Raw genomic sequence first — 13,867 nt, 5'->3', positions numbered from 1 at the left:
CCTACTGTAGTTCAGCAGAGGCACTGCACAGCTGACATGCATCTCAGTGATTGGTGCCCAACTTGCCTTTATTACTCTACTTTGTGTGTTTATGTAAGGTAATTTTTGTTAGCTTCAAGGGAAAACTACATTTTTCCACACTAAAGTTACATGGGAACGCAAAAATTAGTGGTACAGGTATTACTGTGTGTAAATCCTCAAAATGTAAATAAGAGACTTTACCTAACTCACTACTGTAGTACAGTACAGTCGGCCCTTAACATATGCGGGTTTAGCATACACGGATTTGCAAATACGCGGATTGCCCCGCCGGAGGAATATTCTGTACATTGAAGTAATTGAAGTACATTCAAATCGCGCGCGGCACCGAACATGGGACACCGCCCGCTCCCGCAACCTCACACACGCATAGCTCTCCCTCACTCAGTCAGTCTAGCTGTAACCTCGCTTGTGTTGACATCAGCATTGTAGTTGCAAAAATATTACATTTCCGTGAATGTATTATATCAAGCACAAAATGAATAGAATATCACTAATATAAGAGTATTTTAACCGAAAACTACTAAAAAAACGAGTAACATATCTTGAACATCGGAAGGTTAGGTAAAGTCTTTTGTTTTCATGTAGTTTATCCTAATTTACATTGAAATGCATTACGTTTCAGCAAAACTACTATTTATTTCTGAGAATATGGAAATGTAATATTTTGCTGAAGTGACGTTCGTATTACAGTGGAAAGTGACGAAAGCAATGACTCGCTTTCTTTCGTTCAAAAGATGTTACCGTAATCGCTTTTCGAATGGTTTTCAGTTAAAAACTGTTGTATAACAATATTCTAGCCTAATTCACTTGTGATGCAACAGTTTTTTTAACTGAAAACCATTCGAAAAGCAATTACGGTAACATCTTTTGAACGAAAGAAAGCGAAAGTCATTATTTTCGTTACGATTTTATCCCACTTTCCACTGTAATACGTACGTCATTTCAGCAAAAATATTACATTTCCGTGAATGTAGTATATCAAGCACAGTATGAATAGAATATCATTGTAATATAACAGTATTTTAACCGAAAACTATTAAAAAAACGAGTAACATCTCTTGAACATTGGAAGGTTAGGCAAAGTCTTTTGTTTTCGTCATGTATTTTATCCTATTTTACATTGAAATACATCACGTTTCAGCAAAACTACTATTTATTTCTGAGAATATATTCATTCAGGCACATGTGCTGTAACATTGTTTTTAATTGAAAACGATTCGAAAAACACGCACCCTCTAGCCCTGTTCAAGGAGAAGACTGGGAGGAGCTGTTTGGTGCTTAAGACGATGACAAGGAAAATGATTTTGATGGATTTTAATGATAATATTCAGAAAGACGCTGGCACTGTCAAGGAAAGTGGCTGCTGAAGGCTTCCAGGACATGGCAGAGGACGAGATTAGGGAGCTAACTGAAGAGCACGACACTGAGCTGACCGAGGAGGATCTACAGGAGTTAGTAGACTAGGGCAAGGAAGAGGAAGAGGAAGCGAAAGGGAAAGAGGATGAGGAAGAGCACCAAGAAATAACGTTGGAGAAGTTGGGGGAGATGACCAGGAATATTGAGGCACTGAAAAACCTGGCCTATAGTATGGACCCCTCCATGGTGCGTGCCCTGAAATTCATGCGAGGGATGGATGACATTTTTGCTCCATACAAAAACATCATGGAAGAAATGAAAGAAAGAGACGACAACTCCCCATCACCATGTTCTTTGATCACCGAAGGAGAGATTTAACACCATCAATCACTGGCGGCAGTGAGGAAGCAGCTGAATCCACCGTCGCCCCCACTTCACCACCCGTTATGGAATTGAGTGACGATGAGCCCGATGACCCCCGTCCTGTCGCCGAGGATAGGTACTGTACAGTAAAGTGAAATTGTTATCTCTTTTTTTTTAATAGCTTTTCTTGCCATGTTTATTGTTTGTAAAAATGCACAGCACAGTACAGTTCAGTACTGTACATAGTAAGTGGAGGTGCAGTTATTCACAAAACATTTGTGTTTGTTGTCGGCAGTAGTGACAGTGAGGAGGGAGCGAGTTGGGAGGAGTGGTGACCTTGGACGCGGGAGCAGGGATGAGTGGAGATGCCAGCCAGTACATTACGGGTGTACAGTATTAATTGTTTTTATAGCTATTTTTGCATTTTAATATTAAATACTGTACATTACGTTTCAACAAAACTACCATTTATTTCTGAGAACATGGAAATGTACTATTTTTGCTGAAATGATGTACGTATTACAGTGGAAAGTGGGATAAAATTGTGACGAAAGCAATAACTTCCTCTTTCTTTCGTTTAAAAGATGTTACCGTAATCGCTTTTCGAATGGTTTTCAGTTGTGGGATTATAAGGCTAATGATAGAATAGAATATTATTGTAATACAGTACGAGCACAACAGTTTTTTAACTGAAAACCATTTGAAAAGCGATTACGGTAAAATCTTTTGAATAACGAAAGAAAGCGAAAGTCATTGTTTTCGTCATGATTTTATCCCACTTTCCACTGTAATATGTACGTCATTCCAGCAAAAATATTATATTTCCATACTTATTTCTGAGAATAAGTATATTCATTCAGTCACAGTTAAGGTAAAATATACTTGTGATGTAATATTTTAATGAAAAACCGATATCGTAGTTTTCTTTTGTTTCAAATTTAATTAACAAAGATTGATGTTTCAAATGTAATGAACAAAAATTTATGTCCAGTATCCATAAATAAACTTTAATAAATGAATACTTTATGTTTTACATCGTCCTGTGCTACCATACTATGGATTTGGCTACTTTGGGCTTGCTATGATGACGCAAGAGATCTGCCCTGGCAACTGTACCGACACTCACAGCTGGTGGTGCGTTGGTGCATCGTTTCCATTGTTAACTGGTAGTTACTGGTAAATATTTTTCAACCTAACGAAACTATTACCCGTTAAGAGGTCGACCCCCTTTTTTTTGCCAAATAATTTGGTCTTAAAAACTTGAACTACACACAGGTATATACAGTAAATAAGGACATGGGGGGGGAGGGGGAGGGGCAGCACATATACGCGGATTTTTAACATCCACGGGTATCTCTGTTACGTAACCCCCGCGTATGTTAAGGGCCGACTGTATATTCATGATGCCATGTACAGTAGTAAACTGTGATCATTACAACATTTTCTTGTACAATGTAGTTAGAATAATTACACCAAATAGAAAATGTTACTTCTCCAATGACAAACCACACAAAATAATCCACCATATTCAAAGGGTCAATGTTCAAGTTTTTTTTATGACTGTACAGTAAGATATTGTATTTCACGAGTAATATAGACTGGAAAAATTGCATCAAATTCAAATTTGCCAAATGCAAATACATAAACTAATGGGAAAAATAAAATTATAGACTGGCAAATCTACATCAACCTCTGATTTTCCCATTTATAACCTCCAAATGATACAAATTCTTCCTTTATTGACCTGATTGCACTTTCCGGAAACTAGTTTTTAGGCCTTCCTCAATTTACTTAATCACAAGCTAATTATCCTGCATCGAGTACTTGGCAAACTTAACTCCCTTATGATAGTCCTGCTTCTCCTTTTCCTTATTTGGCCGCTTAGGTGGGTCTGTCCCACCTCCACCAGCACCAGTAGGACCCCCAGTAGAGGTAGAGACCATTATCTTGACTTGACAGGTGGTAGCTCCACCCAAAAAAGCACACAATAGCAGCCCGGGCGGTCACTAGTGATGGCGCGGGCTACAACGCGATAATTACGTTCTTGTAAACCTCTTTCACGTTCACCACTGGCAATTCGATCACCAGAACGCTTCTTGGAAACATTCTTCTTACCTTATCTTTCCATATTCATTGCTAACACAACAAAATTGGAGAAAACAGCGAAAATCACGGAGCAATCGACAAAAAATGCGCGATTCAATTGATCACATGATGTAAACAGAGAGCGCTGGTGCAAACTGTTATTAGTCCTCACTGCGAAACATTCTTTTTACTTATTCTTTTCCTACAGTATTTATGGGTAACAGCTAAACTTGCCCCCCCCCCACCAAAAAAACGAAATTTACAGAGTACCTCTCAAAAAACACTTCACAAACAAAAGACATGAATCAATTGAACATGTGATGTCGAACGTGAACTGTAAACATTGCATAACCCAGCGCCTCACTTAAAACGTTGAGGATGGAATCGTGTTATAGCCAACATTTGTATGCAAAAGTTAGCATTGTACAGTGTTCCCCTATTCATCAATCACGTTACAACCAATTCGCATTGACAAAACACTCGTTGTAACAGAAATGACGGTAACTGGTATGAGGGCTGTGGCGTCTTTCAAGACAGTGACCAGCATTCAGCTTGCTGGATCCCGCGAAGCTCACGATATTTTACGCCAAATTTAAGACTTGGTTACATTAGATAGTGCTCGCGAAATTCAAAAATGCGAAATATGAGATTTTACTGTACTCAACACCAGTATCAACAAACGTCATCAAGGTACTAATGTTTACTACTGTATAATTTAAAGACAACTGCCTGAAAAAAAAAATTCTCAATATCGACCAATTATACTTCAATAGAGTATACAGTAACAGTATTATACTATACAGTAGTAGTATGATCTAAAAACATTATTTTGTGTTTTACTGTGTATAATTGACACAATGTGTGTGTGTGTGTGTGTGTCCTATCACCTCAAAAATTTTCTCAGGAACAAAATACCCCCCTTCAATTTCATGGTGATGGACCTGGTAATGATTCAAAGAAATAATATACAAGAGTATGCAAAAACTTTAGAGGATAACAATAGAAAACATAGATCACAAATTAAATTTTAAAGAAAATGGATTAGAGATAAAAGCTGGTACAAGGAAATAAGGTCCAGTACATCGAACTTCAAAAAGATATTAGAGCAATTAAAAAAGATTATAAAAATGCTAGAAAAACATTTCTACAAAAAAAAATATAAGGGGATGGAAGATGATGACTAAGAGATATAGCTGCAGGAAAATATAACTTAGAGATGTGGAAATAAATGTGATGTACTATGAAAAATAAAGATCAAGCTACAGTACCAATATTTTAAACAACAGTTTAAGCAACTGTGGGAAAAAAATAAAAAATTGCGGGGATGATCTGTTTTCAGTGAAAAATAATTTTTACTTACAGCTAACTATATAATGTGTCATATGATATAAAGTTGTAAATGAAATATTTCAATGAATTGTTTTTACTTTCAAACCAAACAAATGTAATGAACAATAATATTTAACAATACTGTACACTTGAACATCTGGGGGAGGTAGAGGGCAGAGGTCAACTCAGTAAGGAGCAATGAATAAAAAAGTTTAAGAGTCCCTGGGTTCAGGCAATGAGTTATAGAATAAGAGAGACAGAGGTACTTTAGACATACAAACTGGGATAAGAGTACAGTATAGTGGTGAATATATTACATTAACTGAAAATAGAAGTGTCAGGGAATGCAAAAAGATTAGTGAAATTAAACACTGGCTCCCACTAGTGATACAAAATCTGGGAGGATTGATAAAGACAGACCAAAACGTTTGAGAGGGAAGGCCACGGTCGCTAACCTTTAGACATCGGGATGGAAGCTTGAGTGACTGATTTCTACCATGTTTGGTGATGCTAGGAACACTAAATGGATGTTTCCCAAACACAAGAATTACCCATTAAGGTTTATGATGAGCACCTGGTGTCATTATGGGTATCAATTAATCATGGGGCAACACTTAAAGCAATTTTGAGTCACTTGGCATTATCAGCTGCTGAATTTTGCCATACAGTATTTCTCAATCACACGAAATGGGCCATAACTCTAGCACAAATGGTTGACATAAAACTATATGACCACATGCACACTTCCACTTGCCTCTGATCATGCATACCAAGGTTAGTAGTTTATAGCAAGTTGAAGAAAACAAAAAGGGCTTATGGATAAACAAATAGAGGGGATAAAAAAGAAATGCCATTATATAATATGTCCCATTGGAGACAGCTGTATAAAAAGTGCTGGAACACAACAAAGTAATAAGATTCACTAATGGTGTCAACACAACACTTTTATCAAAATTATTTTCTGGGAGATACTAAAAGGTCACCAAACTTACAAACTGTATCATAAACTTTGGAGAAAGCACTGATGGTGGTTGTGTATGGATCTCGCTTTAAGTTGTTGAAGAAGCCCCATACCCTCTGTTGTGTGTTGTTCCACTGCCCAGGACCTGGTCCTCCTACACCACGACGATGAGGTACTAAATTCATGGATGCTAGCTCATCATCTATGGCTGCCTGTCGCTTATCACTCACCAAATAGAGATTGCTATCCTTTTCTGACCTGCCAAAAAATATCAGTGTCAAAATCAATATAAATTAATCATCCAATATCATTATTGTGGTCAAGTTTGTACTTTCCATATTCAGTAATTCCTTTTAAAATGTACAGTGAAAAGCTTTAGTATGCTATACACTATTGTGCATACATTACTGCTTTTTCACAAAACTGCAGCACCATTACTATTATAAACTGCTGCATTACAAAAATAGTAGTATACTGTACAGTACACTGAATACAGTACTAATTTTCAAAGGAATTCAATAATGAACAATGTTAAGATTATTAAACTCATATAACCACAATTACTAAACACTGAATACAAACTTTTTTACAGCAACATATCTATGAAGGACGTCAACAAAACAATAGACTGATCCTGTATGGAATGCCAAAGCTGGGTGAGTGGTGCCATCTCTCTGGATCAACACAAGAGATTTATCATCTCCAATCTGGAAGGAATCTTTTGTAAAATATTTATTCAATTTAAAAAATATATATAAAATAACAAAATAAATAAACAACATTTCAAATGGAAAATTTAACGTACAAAGAACATATAAACAAATACCAACTTTGAAAGACACACATAATACAAGTCCTTATGAATTTAATATCTATGACCTCCAATAAAGTCGGCTTTTGTTACACCAAAGTACCCTTTCCCAAGCCTACATGAATACTAAATTTCTCTCAAGTTCAATTCTCTTTAATTAACTCTTCCACTGATTTGCAACACACAAGGAAAGTCTCATACCCTATAGCTGCGAAGGTCAATTAGTTCTATGGATACTGGGCGGACATTACGTCGTGGTGTACTAATCTCCACCGAATCTGCAAAGTAAAAGACACTCAATGTTATACAGCATATACTTACTTACCGGTAACCATGTAATCATTTCTTACAATACAATCAACATCCAAGTAGGTGATAAATACTGTACTGCCATTCTCTGTTGTGAGTAATTTTCCAAACACATAACAGGCAGATGGACATAAAGAATAACTTTACAAATCTGAATTTCATGTACAGTACTGCACATACATTACTGTACGTATTGTAAAATATAGTACAGTAATGGCTGACCAGGAAGTTCAACCACTTCATTTCTAAAAATACTTGATCACTCCAAGGCCACTCAATCAGGTGTGCTATCAGCCATTTCAATATACATATAAACAGTAATCACAAAATTTCAAGATGTTCTTATGCACTTTATTCTGCACTATTTTATACTTAAACAATAACCAAGATTTTCAGTACAATTCTAGTTGCCCAGCCAGGAGTGCAGAGAACATTTATATGTACATTATTCATTTTTATCACATGCTTTGAGAGGTGACTGTGTAAGGTATGGAGTGAAAAAAGCCACATTATTTATATTGACCATGAATGACATACAGCATTTGTCAATGGTAAAGTCAGAAAGTGTAAAAGAATTGTGTACAGTACTTTTAATGGGAGAATTAAAGTACCTGTACTGTAAAATGTAACATTTCTTAATGTAAAGAAAATAAATCAATCACAATAAAGCCTGAATAAAGTACAGTAAAACCTCATTTGCACAATTCACATCAACACAACAATCTAATACTGGACTTAGGTTTTTGCACGGGTCTCTCCACATCAATGTGGTTTCCACAACAAACACTCATGTGGTGGTCTCATGGTGTGGGGTGTAAACATCTCCCATCTTTATTGACCACCTAATCCAGAAGAATTATTTTTTTTTAATTACACTGTACTGTATTAATGAGTACACCCTGTACATGATAGCCAACTATTTTGTCCTTTCCATACATTAATTTTAATACTTATTACAGTACTTCAGTATTGATCTTGTTATCAGTTAACTGAGGGTCTTAACAGCTATTTTTTAATGTACCTTCTTACCTTTGGGATTCCAGTACGAAGGTAAAGGATAATCTAATAATCAAACATACATTAGTATTTAGTTTTCAGATTCCAGTCACAAGTTTGAGTATTAGGGCCTAGGGTCAACTTCTAAAATTGTTGGCTAGACAGAGTTGCTCAATCCTGAATTTGGTTATAAAATAGCAGTGAACACTTCTATTAATTTTGTATATTAAATAACTACAACAAAATCGATACGGTGAATATCCTCTATCCTATACAGTATATACTTCCTAATTTCCCACAGCCAAATTATCAGATGATTAATCTTGTGGTTTATTCCATAAATATACACCTTAGATATTAAAAATAAAACTTTTAATATTACAAAGATTATTTGTGACTTTTTAAGTTTTAATACATAATATACAGTAAACTATCTGCAGTCCGGACTAATTGGGGGTAAGTCTAACAAGTTTGGCCGAAATTCCGGGCTGGGCGGGAGTCTGTACAGTACAGGTACGTATATCTATATTGAAAGGTAGAAAATTCAAGAGGGTGGAGACTTCCGACTCAAGCTACCTAAGAACACTAAACCTATTATAACTTTTAGCCTAGACTTCACACACTTGGGGTTTTAACATCTGTGGAAAAAAGTTAATTTTTCCTCGGTCTCTCATACACTCTCAGCAGCTTGGTGCTGGCTCTTAGTACAGCTTTACAGAGTGAGTCACCGAGCAGCTGGTGTTTCCGGGAGCTCTTATACCATAAGTCTTGCAGCAGTATGTGCTGTCTCGGCAACATTCAAGCCTCATGTCCCAAAAATACTGTACCCGTATTTAATGGTGCATATCCTATAGATTTTTGGTTTTAAATATATTTATTCAGATAAACTATTCAGGATTATTTTAGTACTATATAAACATGGTGTTTCTAACTTATTTAGAACTGATTTTATAGACTCCGGTATAAACATTTCTTAAAGAGAATTTAATAAGGATCATTATGGTACCAAATAATTAGAACAGATGCTGTGGATAAAAGTTAAACACTTTTTTGCTAGCTGTGAATATTTTCACTCTTGGATGCGGTCTAATATAATGGGAGTGGTAAGAGAATCATACAAAGCAAAAGAGTGTTTCATATGGTATACATTATTACTGCATTATAATATGCCTGTTTATAAAAAATAGAAGAACATAGTACTGTACATGATAATAATAAAGTACTGTACTGTACTTATTACAGCAATTATTAACCTATCATGAGGCAGGAGGTGATTGTATGTCACTCACAATGTACAGAATACTCCACCGAAGGTGGAGAGGAGGTTATGTTTTCACTGCTAATTTCATAACTAAATGTACAACAGGTACAGTATTTATATTTCTTTGACACTTCACTTTAGTGTTCCTCAGTAACCACCTCCAACAGAGTGGCAGCCCCCGGTTACAACAACTTTCCACCGTACTAACCAGATTTTGGCTGTGTTCTTCCGAGTTGAGGATACATGTGTCCGGTGCTGGACCCCAGTCCAGTTTGCAAGGGGATCCGGATTAAATGAGTCCAGGTGAGAGAGAGTTTACAGTATTCTCTTCATCCCAAATTGATTCTAGCACCAAAGATCAGTCATATGTTGATACAGTATAATGAACAAACCTGAAACATTGTGATGTGTGAATGTGACAGCAGCTGAGTTGATGACCGCCCATTCGCTGTCTGTTGAGGTTTCATCATCGGAACACCGCCACTCCACAACTACTCCGTGTCGCTGGTTTGAAGGGCATTGAGAAAAATCTTATAATGAATACAAAAATAATAGATCATATATCACTAAATGGGTGAGATAAAAGGTGGATTGACCCACAAATTCCATTTATAACTGAAATTGTATTGAGAGGCCCTTATTAATGAAAATAAAGGTTACAGACTAATTTTGGAGATTACAGTATTTATGTCAACTTTCTTTAAATAGATCCTAAAAAAATAATTCTTAGATACATACAGGCAAAAGGCTGTCAAGTCATTTACACATCAACGGAGAGCATCACCTCGTTCATTTCTTTGGTCAAAACATGAGACTTCCAGGGGAAAAAAACACAACCTTCGGTGCTGACAAGTATGCAACACACCCACATCAAGAGGCAGGGCAAGTGGAGCCTCCAGTCCAGTCTCAGTTATAAAATGCAATATTGTACAGTATCAGGAACAATCAACCATTTACAATCTTACAACTATCCAGGATGACATTATTAGGAGAAAATAAAAGTAATTGCAACTATGCACACATCCTTCTCAGGAAGATTAATGGATAGACTAACCTTTCAAACCTACCACAGCAACAGAGTAATGTTGCCTGAACCTCATTGGGGTACCATCATATAAATGGCCTCAGTAAAGACCAAGCCCCTCTCTGTAGTAGTGATTGTTCAGGCATGCCACACATAAAGGCCACCAAAGATTCAATATTTCTAATGTCATATCCCTCAACTGTAGAAGCTAGTTGTGTCAACTTCATAACATTAACAATCATTTCTAAGCTATAAACCTGAGATGGTCCAGCTTTGGAATATGATTCAGAATTAATGCTTCCTGACTTTAATGATGTTGACTTAAATGATGTAATCTTAAGTGTTTCTACAAAGACAGTTATATCCTTGATGCAGACCACAGCTCCCATTTGTGAAACATTGTGAGAACAGATGAGGTAAACAGGGTTTGCACTTCTCAGGGTTTCTGGCGACTAAAATGAATTCAAATGTAACTCTACTTCCCCCTTCCATCAAATCAGTTCCTACGGAGGTCACACATGTATTCAAGCACTGCTGGATCAACATAATCAACCCCCACCCTCCACACATAGCTGCTTTAGATAATATCTACACTGTTGACTCCCAGTGCGAACTACACCATGCACAATAACTCCCAACCTATCAACGTGACAGCATTTCATCCAATAACTAATGTCTCCCATCACTGTAGGTGAGGAGCATACCCCCAAAAGACCCCAGGTGCTTCAAGAATAGGCCATCACCTCACCCATCAGCTTCCTGGCTTTCTCATTTCCACTACAATGCCTCTATTGCCACTTGCTATTTCTCCATTTTTTTTAAATACCACTACCAATTTTAATAGACAAAAAGAGACCACACTTACCCAAAACACTTCAGACCCTAACTCATGAAACACTTTGTTAAACTTTTATATACATTATCAACACCATACTTAAACACCAACTTGAAAACAACAACCACATTGTTCCACATAAATCAGCTCTTGCCAAAAAACAAAAAACATACTGTATTAGGAAAATAGGTACTATATATGACAATGTTAGGCATGTAAACCTAACATAAAAAAGCTGCACTAAACTCAAGTCTCACTCCCCTCACACAACAACTACTGTACTAAGGAACTTCTCTACAAATAGGAAAAATGCAGATACAATTTTAAATACTCCTGTACTCATACCCCAACCTCAGTGCAAAACCTCACCAATATTAGCAATAGGTGTACCCAGCACCTCTCTTAGCTATGAACAGGGTTTCCTATCCTTCATTGTGACATTACACATCCATCTCACCATTCTCATTTCAACTCATGAAGGCTTCCTTATGTCATCCACTTAAATTGACCACGTTTCGCTGCCATACAACATCAAATTTCACACACTGAGTGTATACATCTGTCCTTTCAAGTGACAAGAAGGCCCTCTCCCCATCAACAAAGGCAACAGCTTAAAATTTCTTTAAACCATATCTGACTCTTGCAACCGAACTAGGTTCAGCACCACCTTCAGTATTCATCATGTTACCCAGGTAGCAAAATTCATCAATTTTATGAAAAGATATACAGACAGTCACTAATTAACCTAATTAACGAACTTAATGTGTTCCTGAAAATGTGTTTGTAAACCAGATCAGTAAATCCCATTGGAGAAATTATATAACTCCAGTAATTAATTGGTCTTCAGCACAATTGAAAACCACTTGTCTTTAATTAAAAACATCAATAACTACTGTACTGTACACATTTATCAAAACATCAATAAGTAAATTAATAGATAATAATACAGTACTGCAATAAAGTACAGTACCGATAAATAATTATAAATTAATTACAGTACTGCACAGTACTTAAATAGAGCACATTTGTTAGGTTCAATATGAATGAAATAGTAGAAATGGTGAAAGAAGAAACAGAGGAGCTGTATTAGTTGGAGGAGGAGAGGGGTGACTTGGAGGGAAACTTTGAGCAAGACTGTGGAGGGGAACTGGCAGAACACACTACCTGTACTGTTGACGTGCTTTCTCACATTCAAATATCCAAATTCCTGCGCTTCACTGATTAGTATTGGATGTTAAAAAAAAATTTACTTGTATGAGTAGAAATAACACTAAAAAAAAACCAACATGGTCAATAAGTATGAACAGATGTTTGTAATCCAAGAATCAACAGGTCCTTCACCCCTACCACTAATCCACTAATCATTGCTGGTATACCTAGCAGGTAGTAGGCAGCTACCAAACAGGGAGGTACTACCGCCTGGTAAGATATTGAAAGCATAATGTATTGTCTAATGGTAGACCCTGCTGCCATATGGCATCACAAAAATTGTGACCAAGTCCCAGGTTGCTGATATGACTTTCTGCCTCATTTACACACAATGGCAGGGTCTCAATTGTTTCTCTTAATTTGACAACACAACACACATACAGTATATTGTTCCTTACTACAGTATTGATCTTTTTTTTATTTTAGTATTTATTTATGGTCCTTTATTATTATTATTATTATTATTATTATTATTATTATTATATTTTCGCCCCCAGGCCCTGATGTGGGTCATTGACCTGTGCCCTGATGGGCTAATCCCATAAAAAAAAAATTATACATTGTTTTGTACATACTGTAGTGTACACTGTTACTACAAGATATTCTTACAAAATACTTTTTTTACAACAAACGCAACAAACTTAGAATACCAAACAACCACCTAATCCCTCTACTATAACAGGCTTACATAAGCTAAACATACTAAAATCTCCTCAAAGCATGTTTTAGTCTTTAAAATATTTAAAAATCTTATTATATTTTCATTAAAAGCTCAATAGTTATTAAGATATCTAAATATAAATCTATACACTACTGTACATCTTGGTAACTGTATTTTTTTTTATTAATTTTAGAGATAACATACAGCTGCACCAAGCTTACATTAGGTAACACACATACAGTATTCATACCAAAGGACTGAAACAAGTCACAAACAGCAACAAGGATCTGTACAAACAGAAAAGGAAGAAAGTTATCTAGTGGTCTTTGGACTAATTTTTTTAAGGTCTAACATTTCACCTACAATAAAGGCGGTTGGATTGGTCTGTTATTGAGGTCTTATGCTGCAACTGAATACTGTACTGTACATGACTGAGGAGATATCCAGTGTTGATGTGGCAATCAATGGTCACCTTGTGTTTTCCATGGCATAAATTATTTCTTTAAGTATTTTTAGGTATCTGGTTAAAACTGAGAGCCTCAATCAGGGGTTCATAGGGGCTCTCATTCCTTAATCTAAGGTGGCTGAATACTGTTGGTAACCTAAGTTAATTGTAAGGTTATAA

General features: G+C 36.3%; 1 protein-coding gene across 1 annotated transcript in view; it reads right to left on the bottom strand.

Moving 5' to 3' along the window:
• The window catches only part of LOC121870639 (TBC1 domain family member 15-like), a 48,580-nt gene that overhangs the window by 30,115 nt on the left and 4,598 nt on the right, over positions 1-13,867 (bottom strand). Inside the window, exons 3-6 of the mRNA XM_042372501.1 lie at positions 9,906-10,017; positions 7,149-7,225; positions 6,719-6,843; positions 6,168-6,394 (exon numbers count right to left, since the gene is read on the bottom strand). Of these exons, the coding sequence (XP_042228435.1) occupies positions 6,168-6,394; positions 6,719-6,843; positions 7,149-7,225; positions 9,906-10,017 (541 nt within the window). The remainder of the gene's footprint in view (positions 1-6,167; positions 6,395-6,718; positions 6,844-7,148; positions 7,226-9,905; positions 10,018-13,867) is intronic.

This window comes from Homarus americanus, unplaced genomic scaffold (assembly GCF_018991925.1).
Source record: "Homarus americanus isolate GMGI-L3 unplaced genomic scaffold, GMGI_Hamer_2.0 scaffold56333, whole genome shotgun sequence".
Classification (NCBI taxonomy): domain Eukaryota; kingdom Metazoa; phylum Arthropoda; class Malacostraca; order Decapoda; family Nephropidae; genus Homarus; species Homarus americanus.
This window is presented reverse-complemented; position numbering and strand designations above follow the sequence as displayed.